Source organism: Alosa pseudoharengus, unplaced genomic scaffold (genome assembly GCF_046254945.1).
Source record: "Alosa pseudoharengus isolate Yale_2024_CS ecotype anadromous, Long Island Sound unplaced genomic scaffold, YU_APseudo_1.1 YU_APseudo_1.1_scf_16, whole genome shotgun sequence".
Taxonomy (NCBI): domain Eukaryota; kingdom Metazoa; phylum Chordata; class Actinopteri; order Clupeiformes; family Clupeidae; genus Alosa; species Alosa pseudoharengus.
In genome coordinates, this window is record NW_027468630.1 from 10,383,623 (window position 1) to 10,403,814 (window position 20,192).

General features: G+C 42.0%; 1 protein-coding gene across 3 annotated transcripts in view; it reads left to right on the plus strand.

The window, feature by feature from the left end:
* LOC143125485 (chromodomain Y-like protein 2) overlaps positions 1-19,408 on the plus strand; it is a 42,564-nt gene extending 23,156 nt beyond the window's left edge. The window contains exons 3-9 of one of the 3 annotated variants that reach the window (XR_012987265.1): positions 6,151-6,368; positions 11,494-11,666; positions 13,429-13,639; positions 14,003-14,146; positions 15,774-16,753; positions 16,952-16,988; positions 17,450-19,408. Coding sequence is in view for 1 of the 3 variants with exons in the window: in XM_076286988.1 (XP_076143103.1) it covers positions 6,151-6,368; positions 11,494-11,666; positions 13,429-13,639; positions 14,003-14,146; positions 15,774-15,932 (905 nt within the window). In the remaining 2 variants the exon portion in view is untranslated. Of the gene's footprint in view, positions 1-6,150; positions 6,369-11,493; positions 11,667-13,428; positions 13,640-14,002; positions 14,147-15,773 lie in introns of all 3 variants that reach the window. The other 2 variants (XR_012987264.1, XM_076286988.1) reach the window with 2 other exon arrangements.
* The last annotated feature ends 784 nt before the right edge of the window (positions 19,409-20,192 follow it).

Consider the following 20,192-nt stretch of genomic DNA (forward strand, 5'->3'; position numbering starts at 1 on the left):
GTCAATATTGATAGCCATTCTTTGTAAAACATCCACTGTGCAATTTACTAGTCTTTTTGCTTAGTTCAGTATCACAACATAATAGTGGAGTATACCACACATCAGCATAATACAGAATAATAGAGACTCTTTCTGGGCTTTTTTCTTCCTGTCTGTCCCCGGGTAGGAAGGGAGGGAGGGAGGGAGGGAGAGAGAGACAGACAAACAGACAGACAGACAGACAGAGTCCTATTTCCGCTGTTTTAACCATTGACATTGCCATCAAAATAGATTCTATGAGTCATATCCTCTGAAGCTGTCTACCCTTGTAATTGCAATAATAATGTCTGCAAATGAGAGACATGAGTTTTATATGTTTGTTTCTGTAGTGAAGCCCGAAACATACATACAAACAAACCAACAAACTAACTAACAAACAATAAGCTGTATTTCCTAAACATCTGTATTTCCTTTCTACAGATGGCCAAATAGGATAACCTACATTTGTGACAGTTTTGGGATAGCAACCATACAGTACCATGCGTTGCCCCCTTTTGTGGCTTGGTCATTGTGTTCCATATAACTCTGGTAGAATCATGTGAATACTGCCGTTCTACATTCTGTATAGTTCCTTTTGTGGAATGAAAATAAATGATGGTGAGGCAGCACATTTATAGTTCAGCTGTACACTGGTATTTGCCTTTCCAAATTCAAGGGAAGGCAAAGACCCTGAAATGTAATATGATTAGGTTAGAGGTCAGGCACAGTGTTCGTAGGCGCTGTTTCCTCTTCAGTAATTTGCTCTGTGGTTATATTGTAATGTCCTCTTGTCCCATGCTATCAATGTCTGCAGGTCTGTGCAGAATATTTTGGTTTGCCAGAGATTATCAAGGTCATGCTTTCAGTTGAAAACAGATGATTATATAGTAGACCCCTCTAGTGCCAAGAAAGGTTTAATGTCAACACTGAAAATTGTGTTGTTCCACCAAACATTTATTTTCTGCCAATGCCAATTCAAGTCTCTTTGTCAAAGTGAATTAAGATAGTAATCTGGAGGTGACGGCACCATTTTGAAGCCAAAACAATAGCTACAACAGAGATGCGGAGAAGGACAGAGAAGGTTAAGGTCTCTCTGACTTTCTGCATTGAGATGCTCTTACGAAGACACTGAAAACACACAGACACAGTGAGCAGAATACCATTTGATTTGATTAAGTGATTTGGAATAAGCCCTGAAAACAAAGGCACTAATTGGACAGTTTTTGTTCTCACCACTAAACCATACCATCAAGCTGTACAGAGACGGGGTATGTGGCCACATCTGTGCTACCAGTGTGGCCAATGGGAAACCAGTGAACCAGCAGAACTACTTACAGAATTTCCCCCTGGAATTGGGCTCTTAGGAATTCCGAAAGTTTGGTTCCATATTGAAGAAAGAATACCCACTCAGGTAAAAGCGCCCGCAAGCAGAATTCCAGAATGTCTTATAAATAAGCTAATGGAATAGGGTGAAGCGTGGTAAAAATAGATCCCTAAAAAATATATGTAAATTCCAAGAACTTCTAAGAACAGCATGCTACCAGGGATGGTATTTAAGGAGACCTGACAAACCCTCTTGGCAGAAAAGCCTTAATCAATATTTTAAGTGTCCATTAATACTGACCTAGTCTGTCTGAAATTGTTTTTGGGTCAGTGACACTTTTTTAACATGACAACAAAGATACCATATAAGTAAATATACATATAGTGATTAAATATATGTTACGTACTCTGTGGTAAATAAATATTGTACCATACAGAACAATACAGTACAATACAGAACAATACAGTACAGTGCAATACAATGCAATGCAATGCAATGCAATGCAATGCTGGTGAGGCTTAGGGAGGGCATCAGAATAGTGTGAGTCAGCCCCCCCTCCCTCCCTCTGAAATGTGGACAGAGTTAGAATATGAAGGAGAAGAGTTGAAGGTACAGCGAAGGTCTTGATCAGGATTGAATGTTTATATATGTATCCAAGCCGTTCCTTTAATAATTAAATTGTCTACTGAGTTTTTCTGGTAGAAATATAGAGAACATAACAGCTGCCTGCACAGCGTGTATACAAGAAAAGTTTTGTTCCCCAAAAGTAACCTGCTGTATTCTTTTTATCCCCTTGGCCTTGTGAAGACACTTCAATAGTACTATTTCTTTCATCTCAAATGCCTGTCTGTCTCTATAGACCACTGACCTATGTAGCCTACACTGGGTTATTTACCTGAACCATGATGGAGAGGAATACATGGATTAAACTTTGCGTGAAGTCTCAACGTTTCTACAGACTGCACCACCTGTTCTGCATTGTCTAGCAGTGTCTGCATTTGGCAAGGAATTTTACCTCCTTCCCTGGAGGGGCCAAGTCCCATATTTATCGATCATCCCAGGAACTGCTACAGTCCCGCAGGAGTGCTCACCGGAGCCCGGAGGGAGGGCTGCTGCCGACTGGCCAGCTGCTCAGCCCAGCAGGGTGTTGGTAGTCTCCCTCAGCCATGGTTCTTTTCCCAGCAGCCTGCTACTTTGTTTGCAACATTACGTCCCATTTTGCAGTTAAAATATGTCTAAATGATTTTTTTAGTTTTACTTCAAAAGTAAACCCTTATTAGCTTTTTTTTTTGTTTTACCTTAAAGCAACACCAACGAGTTTTTTGTACCTTAAAATAATGTTTCCAAACTTGTTTCAGTTTGTGGTTCATCAACTCGTAACAGGGTGAACGGCACTTCTGCATTCGCTTCGCGGCCCTCTATCAGCTATAACCGCACTGTGTAAGTTTGCCAGATCAGGTAGCGGATCTGTAGTTCGATGGAATGAGACATACAGTAAGAAACTAGAAATTTGCCTTGCATCTGATGTTGCAATACATCATACTTTCACAAAATCATGCAACATATTCTACCTTGTCTCTGGACATCGTTATTTGCAAAGCCGGTGCTGGATAAACAAATAGCATGCATGCGACTTAGGGAAAGTTTGTTAGTGTTGCTTTAAAAGTATCATCTTATTAGCTCAATGTATCTCCCATATGATTTATATGTAGACCAGTGTTGGGAGTTATTCCCATCACAATTCTTCTTTGTTTCTTCAGATTCAGCTTATTGCATGTGGCTTCTAGCAGTCATGTCTGGTCATTGGCAGAAAATATTGTGAAACTGAAAAGACATGGGTATGGTGCATGACTGCTGACCTGAGACTGCCAGGGTTTATACCTTGAGACTGGTTAACACTTTTGATAAAAGTTGCATCTGTTGTGCAAGGTCAAATCATCAAATAGAGAATGGAATGGAAACCAATGTTGTTTGGATATCTAAAAATGTTGCGTAGAAATCTAGAATCTCTGAATTGGTTATGCTTCAACATTCACCCATCCACCCTCATATCAGTTCTGAAAAAAAGGTAAAGACATTGCCCTTTGTTGGAGCCTGGATTTGGGAAAGCATATTATGAGAGCTGTTTAGAGCAAATGTCTCTAACTGAGACATTTGATAGATGGGGGCCCTGAACAGTAGGACGATGAATGTAGTAAACATATAGTCTTGATGCACAAATATAAGGGCCCATATGAATCCACACTTTGTCCTTAAATCTTTGTACTTTTCCATTCTGATTGTCATCCTAGGATACTGATTGCTGTGCCTGTTCTGATTAACAACAAAAAGGACAGATCTTATACAGTCTAATTCTCATTTAGGCTGTCGCTAGAGATGCTAGATTTTTAGATTTTGATATTGCGTCTGTTGTACAAGATGTTGACAGCACAATAACGAACAGGAAACTGCAATTAAGGCAATTAAGGCATGTGTTAGGAAGAAGGATGTTTTGGCTGTTCTGCCTACTGGATTCACAGTAGGCTGTTTCATTGCTCTGATTAGTTAGGTCTATCCAATTGTGTGCGATGCATTTTTCCCCAGTATCGGTTGAAACACACACCCAATAATCACGTCCCAAACATGCAGTATCAGACACAAATTCTGAATAGAATTGAGTATGGCTGCGTCAGGCTACTTATTTCCAAGCTTTGAGGCCTATCTTTTGGAATGGTTTACATTGCTTACTGCTGGCGTCCCTGCCATAGTCAAATACATTTAATGGGCAGCCGTGGCCTACTGGTTAGCACTCTGGACTTGTAACCGGAGGGTTGCCGGTTCGAGCCCCGACCAGTGGGCCGTGGCTGAAGTGCCCTTGAGCAAGGCACCTAACCCCTCACTGCTCCCCGAGCGCCGCCGTTGAAGCAGGCAGCTCACTGCGCCAGGATTAGTGTGTGCTTCACCTCACTGTGTGTTCACTGTGTGCTGTTTGTGTTTCACTGATTCACCGATTGGGTTAAATGCAGAGACCAAATTTCCCTCACGGGATCAAAAAAGTATATATACTTATACTTATACATGTTTAACAACCCCTTCAAAGGGTTCGACAGCTTTAATTCAGAACACATGGCAGTGTTTCCCATACATTGACTTATTTGTGGCGGCCCACCACAATATCAACATTGACCACTACATAATGATTTTCCAGGTTGTGCTAAATTGTGCTTAAATCTGGTTAGCATCATAACCACGCTGCGCTAATTTGTTAAAAACTGTTGCATTCAAGTTAATTCTGCAAACCTACCACCACAAATAGAATTCAATTATGTGGGAAACACTGCATGGCATATTTGGTGGATTTCTCATAGTATTTTTAGCACTTGCCAGCATAGCAAATGCTGTGGAGAAAAGAAATAAATTTCTGTGACTGGCCCAAAATGTGTAACATATCATTTGTCTTAATTAGGATGAACAGGTGTTGTGCCCGTCAGGACAAGCATCTGCCTGTTAGACGTCTAGCTTTACTAAGTCAACCTGCGTGTCAGGAGGTGGGACTCTGCACACACTCCACTGTACACTGACTGATGAGCTTCAAAACAGCTGGCGAGATCCCACACTGCAGCTGCACCTATGGACTCTTCACAGAGAACCATTGTACCAGGTGGAAATTATTAGGTTTACTCCACCTTGTGTCTGAGGAGAGACTCGGAGCTGTCTGATAGGTTGCACCAGCGATCAGCACACAATCTACATGGGAACATACAGAGACAACCTCCTCAACCCAGAAGAATTGCTGGCCCATAAACCCAAAGCGTTTCGAGTGGCTGCCTTTTTAGTTCAGGCTTGTCAATGACAGTGCTCGTATTGATTCTGAATGGCTTCATGGTCGCTCAGTAAGTGAAAGCATTATGGGCCTCTCCTCAGTACCTCAAGAGACTCTTAAGAATTGGCAGTCATGAGAATATGTATTCCAGACCTTTATTTACAAAGCCATCCACGGCCTGCTTTACCCATACAGATTCAACACAAAAGACATGACTCTAAATGCCCTCTTTTTGAACAAGAACGTATCCAAGATAAATATTCACAGTATAGATGTTTTTTTGGGGTCAGTATAATGGGACTTGGGAGCCAAACAGATACACCTCCCCCCAGACAAACCCCCTCAGAGATTCTTCTGCCTGGATGCATGCTGCCCTGGCAGGACATATGATTGACAGGCAAATCAATTTCCTGATTGGTTGGATCTCAGGAGGGCTGAGATCCCCCCCTATTACTGAGTTTCGAGCAGTCTGAGAGGCTAGAGTTGTTTCTCAGAGCATATACAATGATAGATGTGAGAACACAAGGGTAGTGCATTTTACATGCCCACTCCACCAACAAGAGATGAATGATGTTGATGATGTTAATGTTGATAAATGATGATGATGTTCAATTTGCATTACATGGTGCCCGGGTTCAGGACTGTGTTATATTTTCATTACTATAGCACCTGTTTCATATTATTAAATGAGCCCTATTTGAGTGATCTAAACATGTAATCTGAAATGTGAAAGTGTGTGTAAGTAAGTGTATTTAGGACTTTTCTGAATTCACTTTGGCTATTTTGACAGTACTGTAGGAAAAGGGTTCTCCATGCCAGGCACATGGTTCTAAAGGGTTGTATTACAGTTGTAATTATGATAAAAAAATTTACTTTGCTTACTCCAGGACTCCTACTTAACTGGGATCACAAGGTTTTTGTAACCGTAGATAAATCCACCTTATTTTGTCTACAGAAGAAAACCCAGTATACTGATACTCCCATTCATCTTTTTGCTTTCAAACAGGAGCTACTCTCGCAAATGGAGGATTAAATTTGCACAGCTCAGTGAAAAGAAAGTTGGCAGAGGACAAAGGCTATGTGTTTGACAAGAGACTTAGGTACAACGTGCGACAGAGCGACAACAACTGCCGGTTCCGAGACATTGTAGTCAGGAAGGAAGAAGGCTTCACGCACGTTTTGCTCTCGAGCCAAACCTCAGACAACAATGCACTCACACCAGAGGTAAGCCACCGACCAGCAGAGTCACTGGAACAATGCAAGGACTCATTCAGTGGGAATAACACACTCAGACTGAAGCCAATTTTAGCAGCAAATTATTACTATTATCTGGAGCACTGGGTAGGTACTCCATTAGACAATGACATAACATCGCATCAAAATGTTCTTGGGAGATGCAGAGGATGTGTGCTAAATAGTATACATGGTATACAGTAGGTTATTTAATTTGGTCGATTCCCTATTTGGCCAACAATGTCAATGACAAGAATGTTACCATTACACATTTTGTGTGACTCATTTTACTGTTATTTGTTATGAAAATAACACACCAACTGTATCATGTCAATATGTATTCAGTGTGTTACAACTCATTTTCTCATGTGAGATTGCCGACATTTGAGTGGCATGCATTGATTACAGACCAAATGTATCAATAATGACATGTCTATCTGTGCTGGGTAGTGTTACACAATGTTTTCATTTGCAAATATTGAAGAACTAGCAACAATTGTGGCAGAATGGCTGCAGTGGCCTTAAAATAAATCCTGTAAAATGTATTTACATAATTGTGTATTTTACACACGTTGCAACATTTTAATTGTCCTCAATACATCAACATTTTCACCTGACATTTTAACCAAATCAGGTTCATCTATGCCAAATCCCAACATCAGATGTTTTTCCCATTTTATGTCATTGCTGCTGAAATGTTTCATTTAGTTGTCTTCGTCAGCTACCTTAATTACACCTTACAGCAAAGCCACCCCTCCTGCTCAAAAAAAAAATGTGTGTCCTCGGCCGCACTCACAAGAGACAGACTTCAAACGAGCAGTTACTCTGCGCAAGCGTTGCTGAAGCACTGATATGCAGACTGTGGCCACACACCCATTTATCACTTCACAAGGCAGCCTGCCCTGAGCACCGTTAGGAAACAAGGTCAATGTTTTGTCAGTTGAAGGCGGGGCAGTCTTGTCTGATCAGTACAGGGAGCAGCCGCTGACTGCCCCTGGTTGTAATTTGTAGCAGGTGCATAAATGATGCAGACTGTCCTAAAGGTTTGGAGAAATCTGTCCGACCATATTGCCATTTTAATGATGCTCTGTCCATGGTGCTGGAAGCTTTGACAGTCTCCCCACACAATCACAAAAGGGGCTTGGCTGTTCATTTGCCAGTTGGAGCATTGCTGAATGAGACCAGAGCAATTCAACAGTGAACCTGAACGATAGTTCTGCATTTTCTTGCTGCAGATCTATTTTGTTTCCTGTGAATGTCAAGAGTGTTTTTGTCACCTATTTTTGTGGTAGGCGAGTGGTGGATACCCACACATTTGAAACATGGGTGGTCCGTTCATTTCACAGTTGCTCTCAGCAGGGCGAGGGAAGCATGATAAGCACCCCAGGACGGCCCGGCTCTCCTCCTCCTCCTCCTCCTCCGCAGAGACAGTGGGGGATGCTGATAATGCCAGCCAACCTTCAGGGGGGCGAATTGTGAGGAGATGAACACCGATGAATTAGTGTGTGTGTGTGTGTGTGTGTGTGTGTGTGTGTGTGTGTGTGTGTGTGTGTGTGTGTGTGTGTGTCGTTCAACAATCCTAAACTCCATCGTGGCTTATGAAGATGTTCAGAGCCCTCTCTCCCTTTCTCTCTCTTTCTCTTTCTCTCTGTCTCCCTTCTCTCTCTAACTCTTTCTCTCTCTCTCTTTCTCTCTTTCTCTCTCTCTTCCTCTGCTCATGTTGGGGCTCAGTGGGCCTTCTCAGAGAGCCAACATATTTAGGCCTTAAAAATCCCCTCTTGCTCTCAGCCTCTCAAGAGTTAGTCAACAGTGCAGAGCGAAGTGGAAAATGGATTGAAGCGAGCAAAAGAGAGAGAGAATGAGAGAGAGAGAGAGAGAGCGAGAGAGAATGAGAGAAGAAATGGTTGAGAGGGAGTGTGTTATTGCTTCCTGCCATCCCTTTCCCTCTGCCAATGCGTCGCACTGTTCTGAGTTGTGCGGTGGTACAGTCCCACTGGCCTCGTCGTCCGTCAGGAGGGAGAAATCGCCTCCATTTCCACCTCCCTCCCTCCGTCACATGGCGCATGTTCATGCCCCAGACAGTGAGAGGAGGAGAGGAGATCAATGCACCAGTAGGTCTAATGCATGAGACTGAGGTGTGAACAAGCACCCCTACACTTAGAGCCTGACATAAGAAAGTGTTTTTTTCCTCTCTACCCTTACCAACAATCCTTGGTCTGCCAGCATGCTGTAGAAACACTGTGGGGCTGTGCCCTGCTGATGTATTTTGCATTAGACATGGACAGAGAGTAGTCCTTTTCATGTGAACGTATGCACAAGTATGCACTGCTGCCCTGCAATCTGCCTACTAATGATTATCGGTTTGGACAGAAGGCACTGCCGTCACAATTTCCAAACGTATACAGACAGCTCATGCCCTCTGGTTGAAATGAAGAAGGGAAAAAAAAGATCTCCGGTCTTTCTCAGCCCGCTATTCACATCTAATACTGACATCAGGCTGAGGTCATTGATGCTCAGTGGTTTACTCAGAATTTCCTCTCGTTTGGCGTTTGAGTGAAATTGAATAATATGAATAGTGGAACCTGCTTTGGCATGCACTGCACTGTGGTGTTTTCCACTGGACACTTCTATCTATTCTCCACTGCTCTCTCTCTCTCTCTCTCTCTCTCTCTCTCTCTCTCTCTCTAGCTCTGCCTCTCCTCCCCTCTCTTCTCCTCTCTTGTGCTCACACTGAAGATAGAAGCTTATTCCACTGACCTCAATCCCTGCACTGAGGAGCAGGATGGATGAATGCTAAAGGCTGCAGGGAGCTGAGGCCTGGGGCTGTGTGGCTGTGTGACCCTCAGCCTTCCCTCCATATAGACTCCAGCCACACAAAGAGATGGTGTTCGCACACATGTACTGGATAAATGCATAAATACATTTATTTATGTGTTTATTGAAGCTGCACAGCTAGCTGGTACACACACACACACACACACACAAACACACACACACACACACACACACACACACACACACACACACACACACACACACACAAATTAATAGATGAAAGAGTCATTTTAGCATCAGGCATATTACAGTTAGTAGGCAAGGCTCATGTCTTTGCTGAAACATTCTCTGTGCTTGATTTAGCGTGCCTAATGCAGGCAGACCAGCAGTATTAAAAATGTGTCCTAAAAATCCTAGAAAAGCAAACCACCCACCAATTATTTTCCCACGTAAGCACTTTCGGTCCAAAACTTAATTTCTACAGAAAAACATTGACTGGCTTTCAAATGTGCTGGTCCATAGGACCATTGACTGGTACATGCTATCGACTTGTTTGACAAGCCCTTGCAGCAGCGGATCCCAGAGCATGTGTGTGCGTATCCCCTTGGGTTCTTGGCTTCCCATGGCATGTGTGTGTGTGTGTGTGTGTGTGTGTGGAGAATGTTTGAAGTCCCTCCCAGTTCTTAATTTCGCACTGCTATCATTTCCCTTTTCGTCTGGGAGGCTCATGGCTTTAATTGACCCTGTGCCGCTAAGCCGGTGTCAGTCCCTGCACTTGACTCCCTGCGTGCAATCTCCACCGAAACTACGGCAGGGATTACTCTCTGACAAAACGGACCAGGAGCAGTTGAATCCAGCATGCTATGACAGCCTAAATTGGGTCATGTTGGGCCCTTTATCAGATTAGATTATAAAAAGACAAAAGAGGATGCGGGGGGGGGGGGGGGTTGGCAGATAATGGTGGAGAGGAGCCTAGTTAGAAGGCTGCTTAATGAGTGTGTTGTGGTACAGCGATGGCCTTTACCCTGAGGTTGGAGCCACTGGGGGACTATGTCACTGTCATCCTCCCTCTCCTCCTCCTCTGTGTTGGCGGATGGGGAGAAGCCCTCAGAATGGGCAGAGCTGATTTATGCAGTGTTTTGGTTTTTATACTAAATGGCTTGGTGTCAGTTGGGTATGTTGCTGATCGGATCATAAATGGTCACAGCAACAAAGAGGAATGACTGAAGAATGTGTAGGTATTTGTTGGTATATGTCTGTGCCTGCATCAAGAGTTTGCCATTAGTCTGGTTATGCTGCTGATTGGATCATAAACGACCACAGCATCGAAGAGGAATGACCAAAGAATTTGCTGGTACTTGTCGGTGCCCTATCAAGGGTTTGAATTTTGTTTGTATATGTCGCTGATTGGGTCATAAACGGCCACAGCAATGAAGAGGATTGACTGAAGAGTTAGTTAGTATTTGTCGGTGCCTGCATCAAGAACTTGTAGTTTGTCTGGTTACATTACAGATTGGATCATAAATGGCCAAAGCAATGAAGAGGAATGACCAAAGAATTTGTCTGTATTTGTTGGTGGAGAGCCTATCATGAGTGTGGAGGGGGGTGGGTCTGGGACGCCAGTTACCACTGTTGAGCCTTCTGGAGGTGTTGCGGGCCTAATTCAATGAAACACCCATGAAGGAAGGGGCCTGCTTGATAATCCCAGTGAAATGCTCTTGAAAGCTATTCTTTTGGTGATGGTTTTTGCCTATAAAGGTTGATTTGTTAGTGATTGTGTATTTGACGGTAAATGGGCTTGGTTGTTGATTGGCCGCTGTGTGAAATCCCCTACCTATAGCACTAGGAATTTAACATCCCTCCTGTGTATATTTAAAAATTAAATCCTGTGTTGTTTACTTTCTGGACTCTACAAAGTATTGTATTGTATAAGGTTCACATTTATTAAAAATCCATTTTATGAAGTGGATGTAAGGAAACGTGACATTAAACTTCCACAGCCAGACAGCCCATTTTGTCTCAGATTTGTTATCTCAACAAACCATCATATCATGCTCACATTTATTGAAACTAGACATTTTTGATGTGGATGTAAGAAAATACTACCTTGAATGATATTAATAATATATAAATATATGAAATGCTATATAAAGACTGTCCATTTTGTCCTCAGATCTTGTCTTGTCATCCTGTGATAAAAGAGTGTGTCAGCAGGGAGGGCGAGAGAGTGCTGCAAACGAGCTACCTCCCACTCAGCATGCACTGTGTGTGTGTGTGTGTGTGTGTGTGTGTGTGTGTGTGTGTGTGTGTGTGTGTGTGTGTGTCTCCTGCCCATCCACAGATAATGAAGGAGATGTGTCGTGCCCTGGGGAACGCGGCAGCAGACGATAGCAAGCTGTTGCTGCTCAGCGCCGTGGGCAGCATCTTCTGCAGCGGACTGGACCCCTCCTACCTCATCGGACGCCTGTCCACCGACCGCCGGAAAGAGAGCAGCCGGATCGCCGATGCTGTGCGGTAGGACTGGCCAGCACACACAACAGTCCATAACACTCTCTGCACCTGCAGAACTCCCAGTGCCTTAATTTTTTTTCTCTCCAAGCAATTTGCCCATTTTAAAGCTTCTGAAATGTCAAAGCTATCACTGCTTTCTGGCTGTCAACAAACAGATCAGTTAAAGGTGCAGCGCTTTTTCAAAGCCTCTTTGTCAGGTTGGAGAGGTTTAGGTTTGAAGATGTAACCAGAGTCGTAGAAAGTCTCTCTTTTACAGTGCCCTCTACAGGAAGGACAGAAGACACTTTACCCTGCCAAGGCGATAATGCTCTCATTGACCGTGATTGAAACTGATTGAAATTGTGAAATTGACTAAATAAGTTGTGAAACAGACTGTTATTGGTATGGGTAGTAAAAACCTGTTGGCTGGGTGAAGCTCTGATTCTTCATATCACTATTCATATTAAAAAAAAATACATGATATTCCACTTTGTCAATTTAAGTGTAATATTTACTGTCCTAGACTGCAGAGAATGCATACGTCACTTGTCATATTGACGGAATGCTTTGCTGAATTAGGCAAGTACACCAAAACAACAAAACATGGCTTTTCTCTAGAGAGAGCTTTTAGATACAGTTTAGTGTTTTACATTTCCCAGCTAAAGGAAGCAGGGATTATTGTTTAAGACTTAAGACTTAAAACAGGTGTTTAAGACTTGGATTTTTGGTGAACGGGATGATAAATGCTCCGCAGATTTCTAGGAACAAATTTGCCTCGTACACATCACAGTTTTTAATGGTGTGAATACCTCTATTCATTGAGTTCTCTACCACACTTTGAAGTTTCCTTTTCTGAGCAGTTGAGGATGATGTTTTCTAAGTCCCTCTTGTTGGCTGAAAGGCTTGCATAAATCTCTTGCAGAAGTGCCTCAGTGTCACTGTTTTGCCAATATTCACCATTTCATACCTCTGCTGTGATTTCCAGTCATTTAAGGATGATAAGCGGTGGATTATTTTGGGATCTGTCAAGGTCATTGATGTAGATGTTATCACCGGCTTATTTAACAGAGCTGTCAGCTCACACGCCAACTCACTAGACTCTCAGACGCAACTCAGATTCTCGTCTTGAATGGTATTTAAGCAGCAGCTGACAGAAGTTAGCCTCAGTCTCTATCAGGGCCCCAGCAGGAGATCTGCACTGAAATAGCTGGAGCAGGAGTCTGGTCAGAGCTGCGGGCGGTGGGGCTACGGCGGTGATGGCAGTGGTGGCGGCAGCGCCTGCTCCACTGTGAGGGATAAAAAAAAAAGAGGGATGTAATTTGTTGCAATCAGAGGTGACGTTTTGACTCATGCAAAGTGAAATACTGCAGCTGAGAAGGGCAGATAAAAATGAGCGAGTGATTCTGATAGAGAGAGAGGGAAAGAGAAATAGAGAGAGAGCGCGTGAGCAAATCACAGAGAAAGAGAGAGAGCTAGAGAGAGAGAGAGAGAGAGAGAGCGGGGGAGAGAGAGACTGAGACTGCAAATTTGTCAGGAATTACACACTCTTGTCAGTATGCTTCTCCAGCAACTTTGTAAGCTTTTATCATACACACAGAAATGTGCTCACTTTGCCCACTGAACCCATTCTCACCTTCAGTCTTAATGTCTTGGGTTGCCAGGTCTATCAATCAGCAACAGCCTCTCAGAAGCCCTTAGTTTCCACTGAACCGCTGTGTGGTGTGGAGGGACCGTAGCCCAGCCTATAGTGTACAGTACTGCTTCTCCTTGTCGTCTCTGTCTTTAGGGACTTTGTGAAGGCATTCATCCATTTTAAAAAACCTATTGTGGTGGCCATCAACGGTCCCGCCCTGGGCCTGGGGGCGTCCATCCTGCCGCTGTGTGACATTGTGTGGGCCAGCGAGAGAGCCTGGTTCCAGACGCCCTGTGCCGCCCTCCGCCTCACCCCCTCCGGCTGCTCTTCCTACACCTTCCCCCAGATACTTGGGGTGGCTCTGGTGAGTGAGTGAGAACTCAGGGTCTCGTCAGGAGAAAAAACACTAGCACTGTGCTGTTAGCCCCTACTTGTTTACACCTTGATTGGACTTGTCTCATGATTACAGTGATGCTTTCTACAATCTTTTATTATCATTATGCATTTATTGACATTTAAACATTCTGCCTTTTTTCCATTGCTAACATGAGCTACCACCGTATTCAAATGAAATGAAACCCTTCAAATTATTGTTTTATATTTGAGGGAAGGCTCTGTGAATGTGAATGAGAATGTGCCTACGTGTATGCATTCTCCTCTGTGTCTCTGACCATGCTGCTCTCTCTCTCTCTCTCTCTCTCTCTCTCTCTCCCTCCCTCCCTCCCAGGCAAATGAGATGTTGTTCTGTGGGAGGAAGCTCACAGCACAGGAAGCCTGCAGTCGTGGGCTGGTCTCCCAGGTCTTCTGGCCCACCACATTCAACCAGGAAGTGATGCTGCGGGTGAAAGAAATGGCTGCCTGCAGTGCAGTGGTATGGCCCATTTATTACGTGAATGGTCAGAGTGTGTCCCAGAATGTGCTGTGTGGGTGTTTCTGAATATTGCTGCAGAAATGGTCAACTCTTTGAATCCGTTTTGTAATATGTCTGCCGTAAGTTGGATTTAATTTTAACTTGTCCAAGCCTCTGTCGAAAATGTCCTGTTGAACACAAAAAAATTATAAGCATTATTGTGCTCCTTATTTTCTGTCAAAAATAGCAAGTGGAAGTATCAGAAGAGGAAACGGTCTGAAATGAACTCCAGTGTAGTGTTCATCCAAAACATCATATTTTACTGAAGCCACAAGTGGTCCATCCTCCCAACTCACAAGGATTTGGTTCTTTCCTAATCCAGTGCAGACTGCGATAATGAAATGCGCCTCAGAACCTTGATTAGCTGAACAGAGGACGGATTGTCTGGGCCAAACTCATGAGGAGGAGGAGGATTTAGCAGCCCTGTCTTAAGCTCATATGTCTGTTTCAAGCTTTGTGACAGGTTTATGTCTAGGAAAGCACAAAAGCTCCCTCACGCTAACAGCACACAGTTCAGAGAATGCAAAGCTCAAACTGAGGGCTAGGTGTTCACTGATGCACACAGACACACAGAATCACACGCACGCATGTACACGCACACACAAACGCACACACACACACATGCACACACACACACGCACAAACACACGTGCACACACATGCGCACACACCGCACACACACACGCACACACACACACATGCACACACACACACGCACAAACACACGTGCACACACATGCGCACACACCGCACACACACACACACACACACACACACACACACACACACACACACACACACTCACTCAAAGCCTCTCAGTGATTTGCATGCAGATCTGCATGTTGTAAATGTGTAGCCAAAGTTGCACAGCCTGGAAAATACAAACTAGTGTGAGGCATGTCATGCTGTAGAAGCAGAGCCATTTAGCTGGAGGGATTTGGTTTAAATGTGGAGAGGTGGAAATGATTATTGCGCTCAGTGCTTTTGAAACACTCTGAGGCAAACCAACACGTCCAATAATTCAGAGCTTATAATAGCAGTGCAGTTACATACTGTTGGGTCTCAATGCTCTGTGTACCAAAGTACTAACTCTCTCCACTAATGTTCAATCTTAACACTAAAGGCAATGCTAATGCATCGGTTTTGACTTATTGACTAATTGTGTTTTCTAAAAAAAAGAAAGAACAATAAAAAACAATGCAGGCATTCTTGAGTATTTTTTATTTGTCTGTTTCCTGAGGAGGCAGTAAAACATATAATTATGACCATCACTAGCGTTATTTAAAAACCTTTTTGGAAGTTTTATGGACTGTTATAAAAACACAATACCGTAATTTCCCAACTATTAGCCGCGGTTTATACAATGATTTTGCAAAATTTCTTCAGCTATGAGGTTAATACACAGGGGGCAGTTAATATGGTATTAATATGCTTTTGTTTTTTTGAACTAGCATAAAACACTGTCCTGCGGTTTATAAATAATGCAGTTAATACACAGGAAATTACTGTAACTTAATTTTGAAAAATTGGTACTGGTTTCGCCATGTGAAGGGTCACATTAGCCCATGACATGTTCTGTGTGGTGCAGGTTCTAGAAGAGTCCAAATGCCTGGTGCGGAGCATCCTGCTGTCCGTTCTCGATGACGTCAATGAGAAGGAGTGTCAGATGCTGAAACAGCTGTGGTGCTCCACTAAGGGCCTGGAGGCACTCTTCAACTACCTGCAGAACAAGGGCTACGAGGCCTGAGCCAGCACCTGCACACCCGCATTGTCTGGAGACGGGAGCTGGAGAGCCGGCGCTGGTCAAGGCTTTGTGATCTTGAGAGAGTGAGAGTGCGAGAGTGTGTGATTGACCGTAGACCTTCCCACTGCCCTGAGAACAAAACAAAAAGCCTGACCAGTCTTGATTGTTTTTTTATTTTTATTTCATGGCTTGGTCAAGGTCACAACAAAAGAGAGAAAGAGAGAGAGAGAGATGTGTTCTGACCTTTCACTGTTTCTAATGTGTACTGTGCAAGGTGTGGCTTGTTTTAGGTCTTTTGGGTTTTCTATGTGCTGTCGCCAGCGTTGTGCTTTTGCACCCCTATCGTTCCCAGAGCTTTAGTTTCAAGGAAGGTCCAGGATCGCTGAGCTAGCTGTGTGATCAGCCTGTGAGGAGATGAGGGGTCATGGTTTGGCCTCCATCTTTCTCTCAGTGGTAGGTCATTAAGTCATCCAAAGGTGGTAAGGCTGGAGTAATGATCTCAGAGCACTTCTAGAACCAAGAGGAAGCAGGCTTCATGTTTTAAATTGAAATGTCTTTTCTTTTGTTGATTGCCCATGGGTACGGCAGAAACTTTCTGAACTTATTCATGTATGAAGCCCTTTGTCATATTTATTTGTTATGCAAAACAGTGCAATGAAGTGTAAAACTGCTATGATAGCCATGTTAGTTGTGCTCCTCCTTGATTACTTGATTAGCAGTACAATATTTAAATTGTGGGTTTTCATCAGTCTTCAATTTTGTAATAATGATTTTTAATCTCTCCAGGTGTGTAAATGTACACATATTCTTATCATAAACCAAAGGTTGGTGACACAGATCACAGTTGCTTTTGACTAGAATGCATGCATTTCGCCTTCACTGTGCGGATTGAAACTGTGTATGAACATAATTATAGTTTTCTAAAAGCTTCTAAAATGCACCGTCTTCGTAAAGGGGAGGCAGTGTTGCAAACCATAAACACCACAATTTGTTTTTACAACTTTAAGTATTTTTTCCCACAGACGCAACAAGCAACATGAACATTAATTATAACAGGAGGTAATTTTATTTATAATTTATTTTGAGCCGACTGTAGAATCCTGCTCAGCCACTTGGTTAGGGAGTTGTGACTTCAGAGGCTTTCGTATTATGAGATTAAATCCAAACAGTGTGATGAAAACAATTGAATATTAACATTATTTCACAATGTTTGTGTTTGTAGCTTATAGTAAACAGTCAGGTCCTTCCTATGTATGTGTAGATATGCCCTTTGCACTAAAGGATCATTGAAAAGGCCATTACTAACAGATACAGCTCTGTATATAAAGGGTGAATAGAGCACCTGAGACCGAGAACACATGCATTTCTTTCTTTTTGTAAAATGATTCAAGAGCTGAAGCTGAAACTCTCATGTATTCAGTCATTACTTACATGACATACACCATGTCTTCTGAAGGATGTGGTGATGAAATGTGTTGTGGAGTTTACTTTTAAAATGGTGCTCCTTACTTTTTGTTAAGGCTTATCAAATAATCACCGAAAGGATCACATGCAGTGGGCAACTCACTAGGCTGCTGTGATGTACCAAGAGCCACATCAGCATCGCAGCATCCCATAATCACGTCACTGCCGCCTTCATTATGCAGCACTTGTGGTTCTTCCTATTCTATTCTGTCAAAGCTGTTCAAGCAGTGATGACAGCACTGTGTTTTGGCAGTGTGGAAAGTGCACATTTTAAGCACTGAAATATCCAAAGTGACAATAAACACCACATAGGATGGTTGTCAGAAGAGACATTTGAGCTCAGAGAAAAGCTTGAGGGGGTGGAGATTTGTATTATTTATTTATTGCCAGAAGATGCTTCCTGGAGAAAAGTGTGTATATTTGCTCTTAGTTTTAAAGTGTGTGGTTGAATTGAATCTTTGTGGTGTAAATATAAGAGAGGCAAAGGTCTAAATCATTGTGCATAGTTTGTATCCATATGTAAAATTAGGTCAAGTAACTATACGTTCACTTTGGTTCATAAGATTGTGTATTTTTGTATCAAGAGAAACATAATGTCCTCTTCGTCCCAAAGTTATCAGATCGTGTCACCACACCTGTCATCAGTTAGGGTGTCCTTGTTGTGATGGTGGTTGTGCTGCAGAAGTAACTCTGTCTGCATGTCATGTCTTCAGGATATATGTGTATACATATATAAATATATTATATATTTGTTTATATACAATGGCAGATGTAGTTTTTTTGCGAGCATTTTTACAATATTGATACTGTTTATGGTATGAATCTGTACACATTTACAGTATAGTATAGGCTGTTATATCGTGTAATTATGCATGTAATATATTGTAGATAATTGTCACCGTCAAAACGTTATATTTCTGGTGTTTTTTGTATAGGCATAGTGAGCAATTGTAGAAATGTTGCACAGTTTATTTTTTTATTTATTTAAAGATTTTAACCAGTGATCCCTGTGGGGCGACAGTGCCATAATATTTAACTCTCCCTGAAGCACATTTGAGTTTCTTTTTGACTTATACATAACCCCAGAAAATGATTTCATGTGAATGTAAAAGCGTTAATAACAGCTTGTGAACTATGTGTAATGTATTTTAACATATACAAATTTGGTTGTGATGCTGGACATACCTGTGTACAATCACTGCAATCTTAGAGAGGATTAATGAGTGAACATGACATTGATTGGTAAGTTTATGTCATTTATATACTACATACATTTAAAAAACAAAGAACATTGCCAAATCTGTCATCCATTTGTCTGACCCATGGAAGATATGCAGTGTACAGTTTAAAATGTGTGTAATCATTTGACATCCTGTAGCAATATGGAAAAAAAATTAATTTGGCGAGTTATTTGAGATTACATCACAAGTAACTTCTGATTTTGTCCTCTCAACCTTGAGTGTCATTAATGGAATCCTGGATAATATCAAACACCATTTCATACCATCGCACTAATGACTGATGTTGTATGAAATTGATGGATAACCTCAACAATGTCAACAAGAAATAAAGAAAAATACGTTTTGATTGTACCTCTGCAAGACAGCACATACAAACGTTCAAAACTGACAAAGAATTCCATCTATGTACTTGACTGGGGGAAAATCTTTATTCTTCTGTTGTTGATTTTAGTTGTTTTTTAATGTGTCAATCTTGTGTTGAAATATGTCCTCTGTATTATTTAAAAACATAATTAATTTCTTGTATTGCATTTGGATAATTTATTGCATGCCAACTTTCTTATAATGCTTTTATGAATTTGTTAAATTCCCTTCAAGAATCTTTTGATGTCCCCCTGACAACGCCAGGGGAGAACAGTTCCTACACCACAATGTAGTTCAGTTGAAATTTTCTGGGTGCCTTAGAAGTCGTTTCCTGTAGGATCTGTAGAACACTGTCTTAACATTAGTTTTGAGAGAGACGGTTGCAATGAAAGAATAAAAAGTTAACACGTATTCATGGTTTGTGTGTTGATTTTGTCCTCAATGGACATGTAGACACATGTCCAGATGTACTGTTTTGTAAATGCAACAATCGAAAATGACCTTTTTAGTAGTAATTGATGGGTCAGGAATTTGTCCTTTCTTTGCATTGGTGGCCTCATCTATGCTAGCTATTCAGGACAACACAGCAACAGACTTCATTTGTTCAAACACATAATAAACTGGTATTGCACTAGGAAATATATAAAATATGTACTGGTATTGCATATTGCTAAGCAGAGCAAAAACAACTATAATCTCTAAACATAATCTGAACCACACAAAAGTCGATTGTTATTCAACATTGTCATCTTCTATTGCCAAATGATGCTGATGTATTTTGTAGAGGGTCTACAAAAACACAATGTACTATTACTACTCTTAAGTGGAGTGGATGGTTAGTTGCACTTGTTAATGCTCTTGTTGCACCCTCTGGTGTTAAGATTACTTATTCAAACAGCTTGATTTCACTCTGTGCTCACTCCATCGAGAGTGATTAAACATTATCACTAATTTACATATAATTGTGTGGACAAATTTGATAAGAATGTTCAGTTGGCAGCATTAGGCTGGAAATGCTAATTACAATTCTCCACCAAGTTCAGAATGGCACTTAGATTGGTGAAATTCCTCTTACTGTTAGGCCTTTACGTTATGTGATACTTAATGTGATATGGCCCACAATGTAAAAGAATATTAAATGTACAATGTTTTTACCATGTTAGCCCTTTGTAATCACCTGCTAATGATGCAAGTT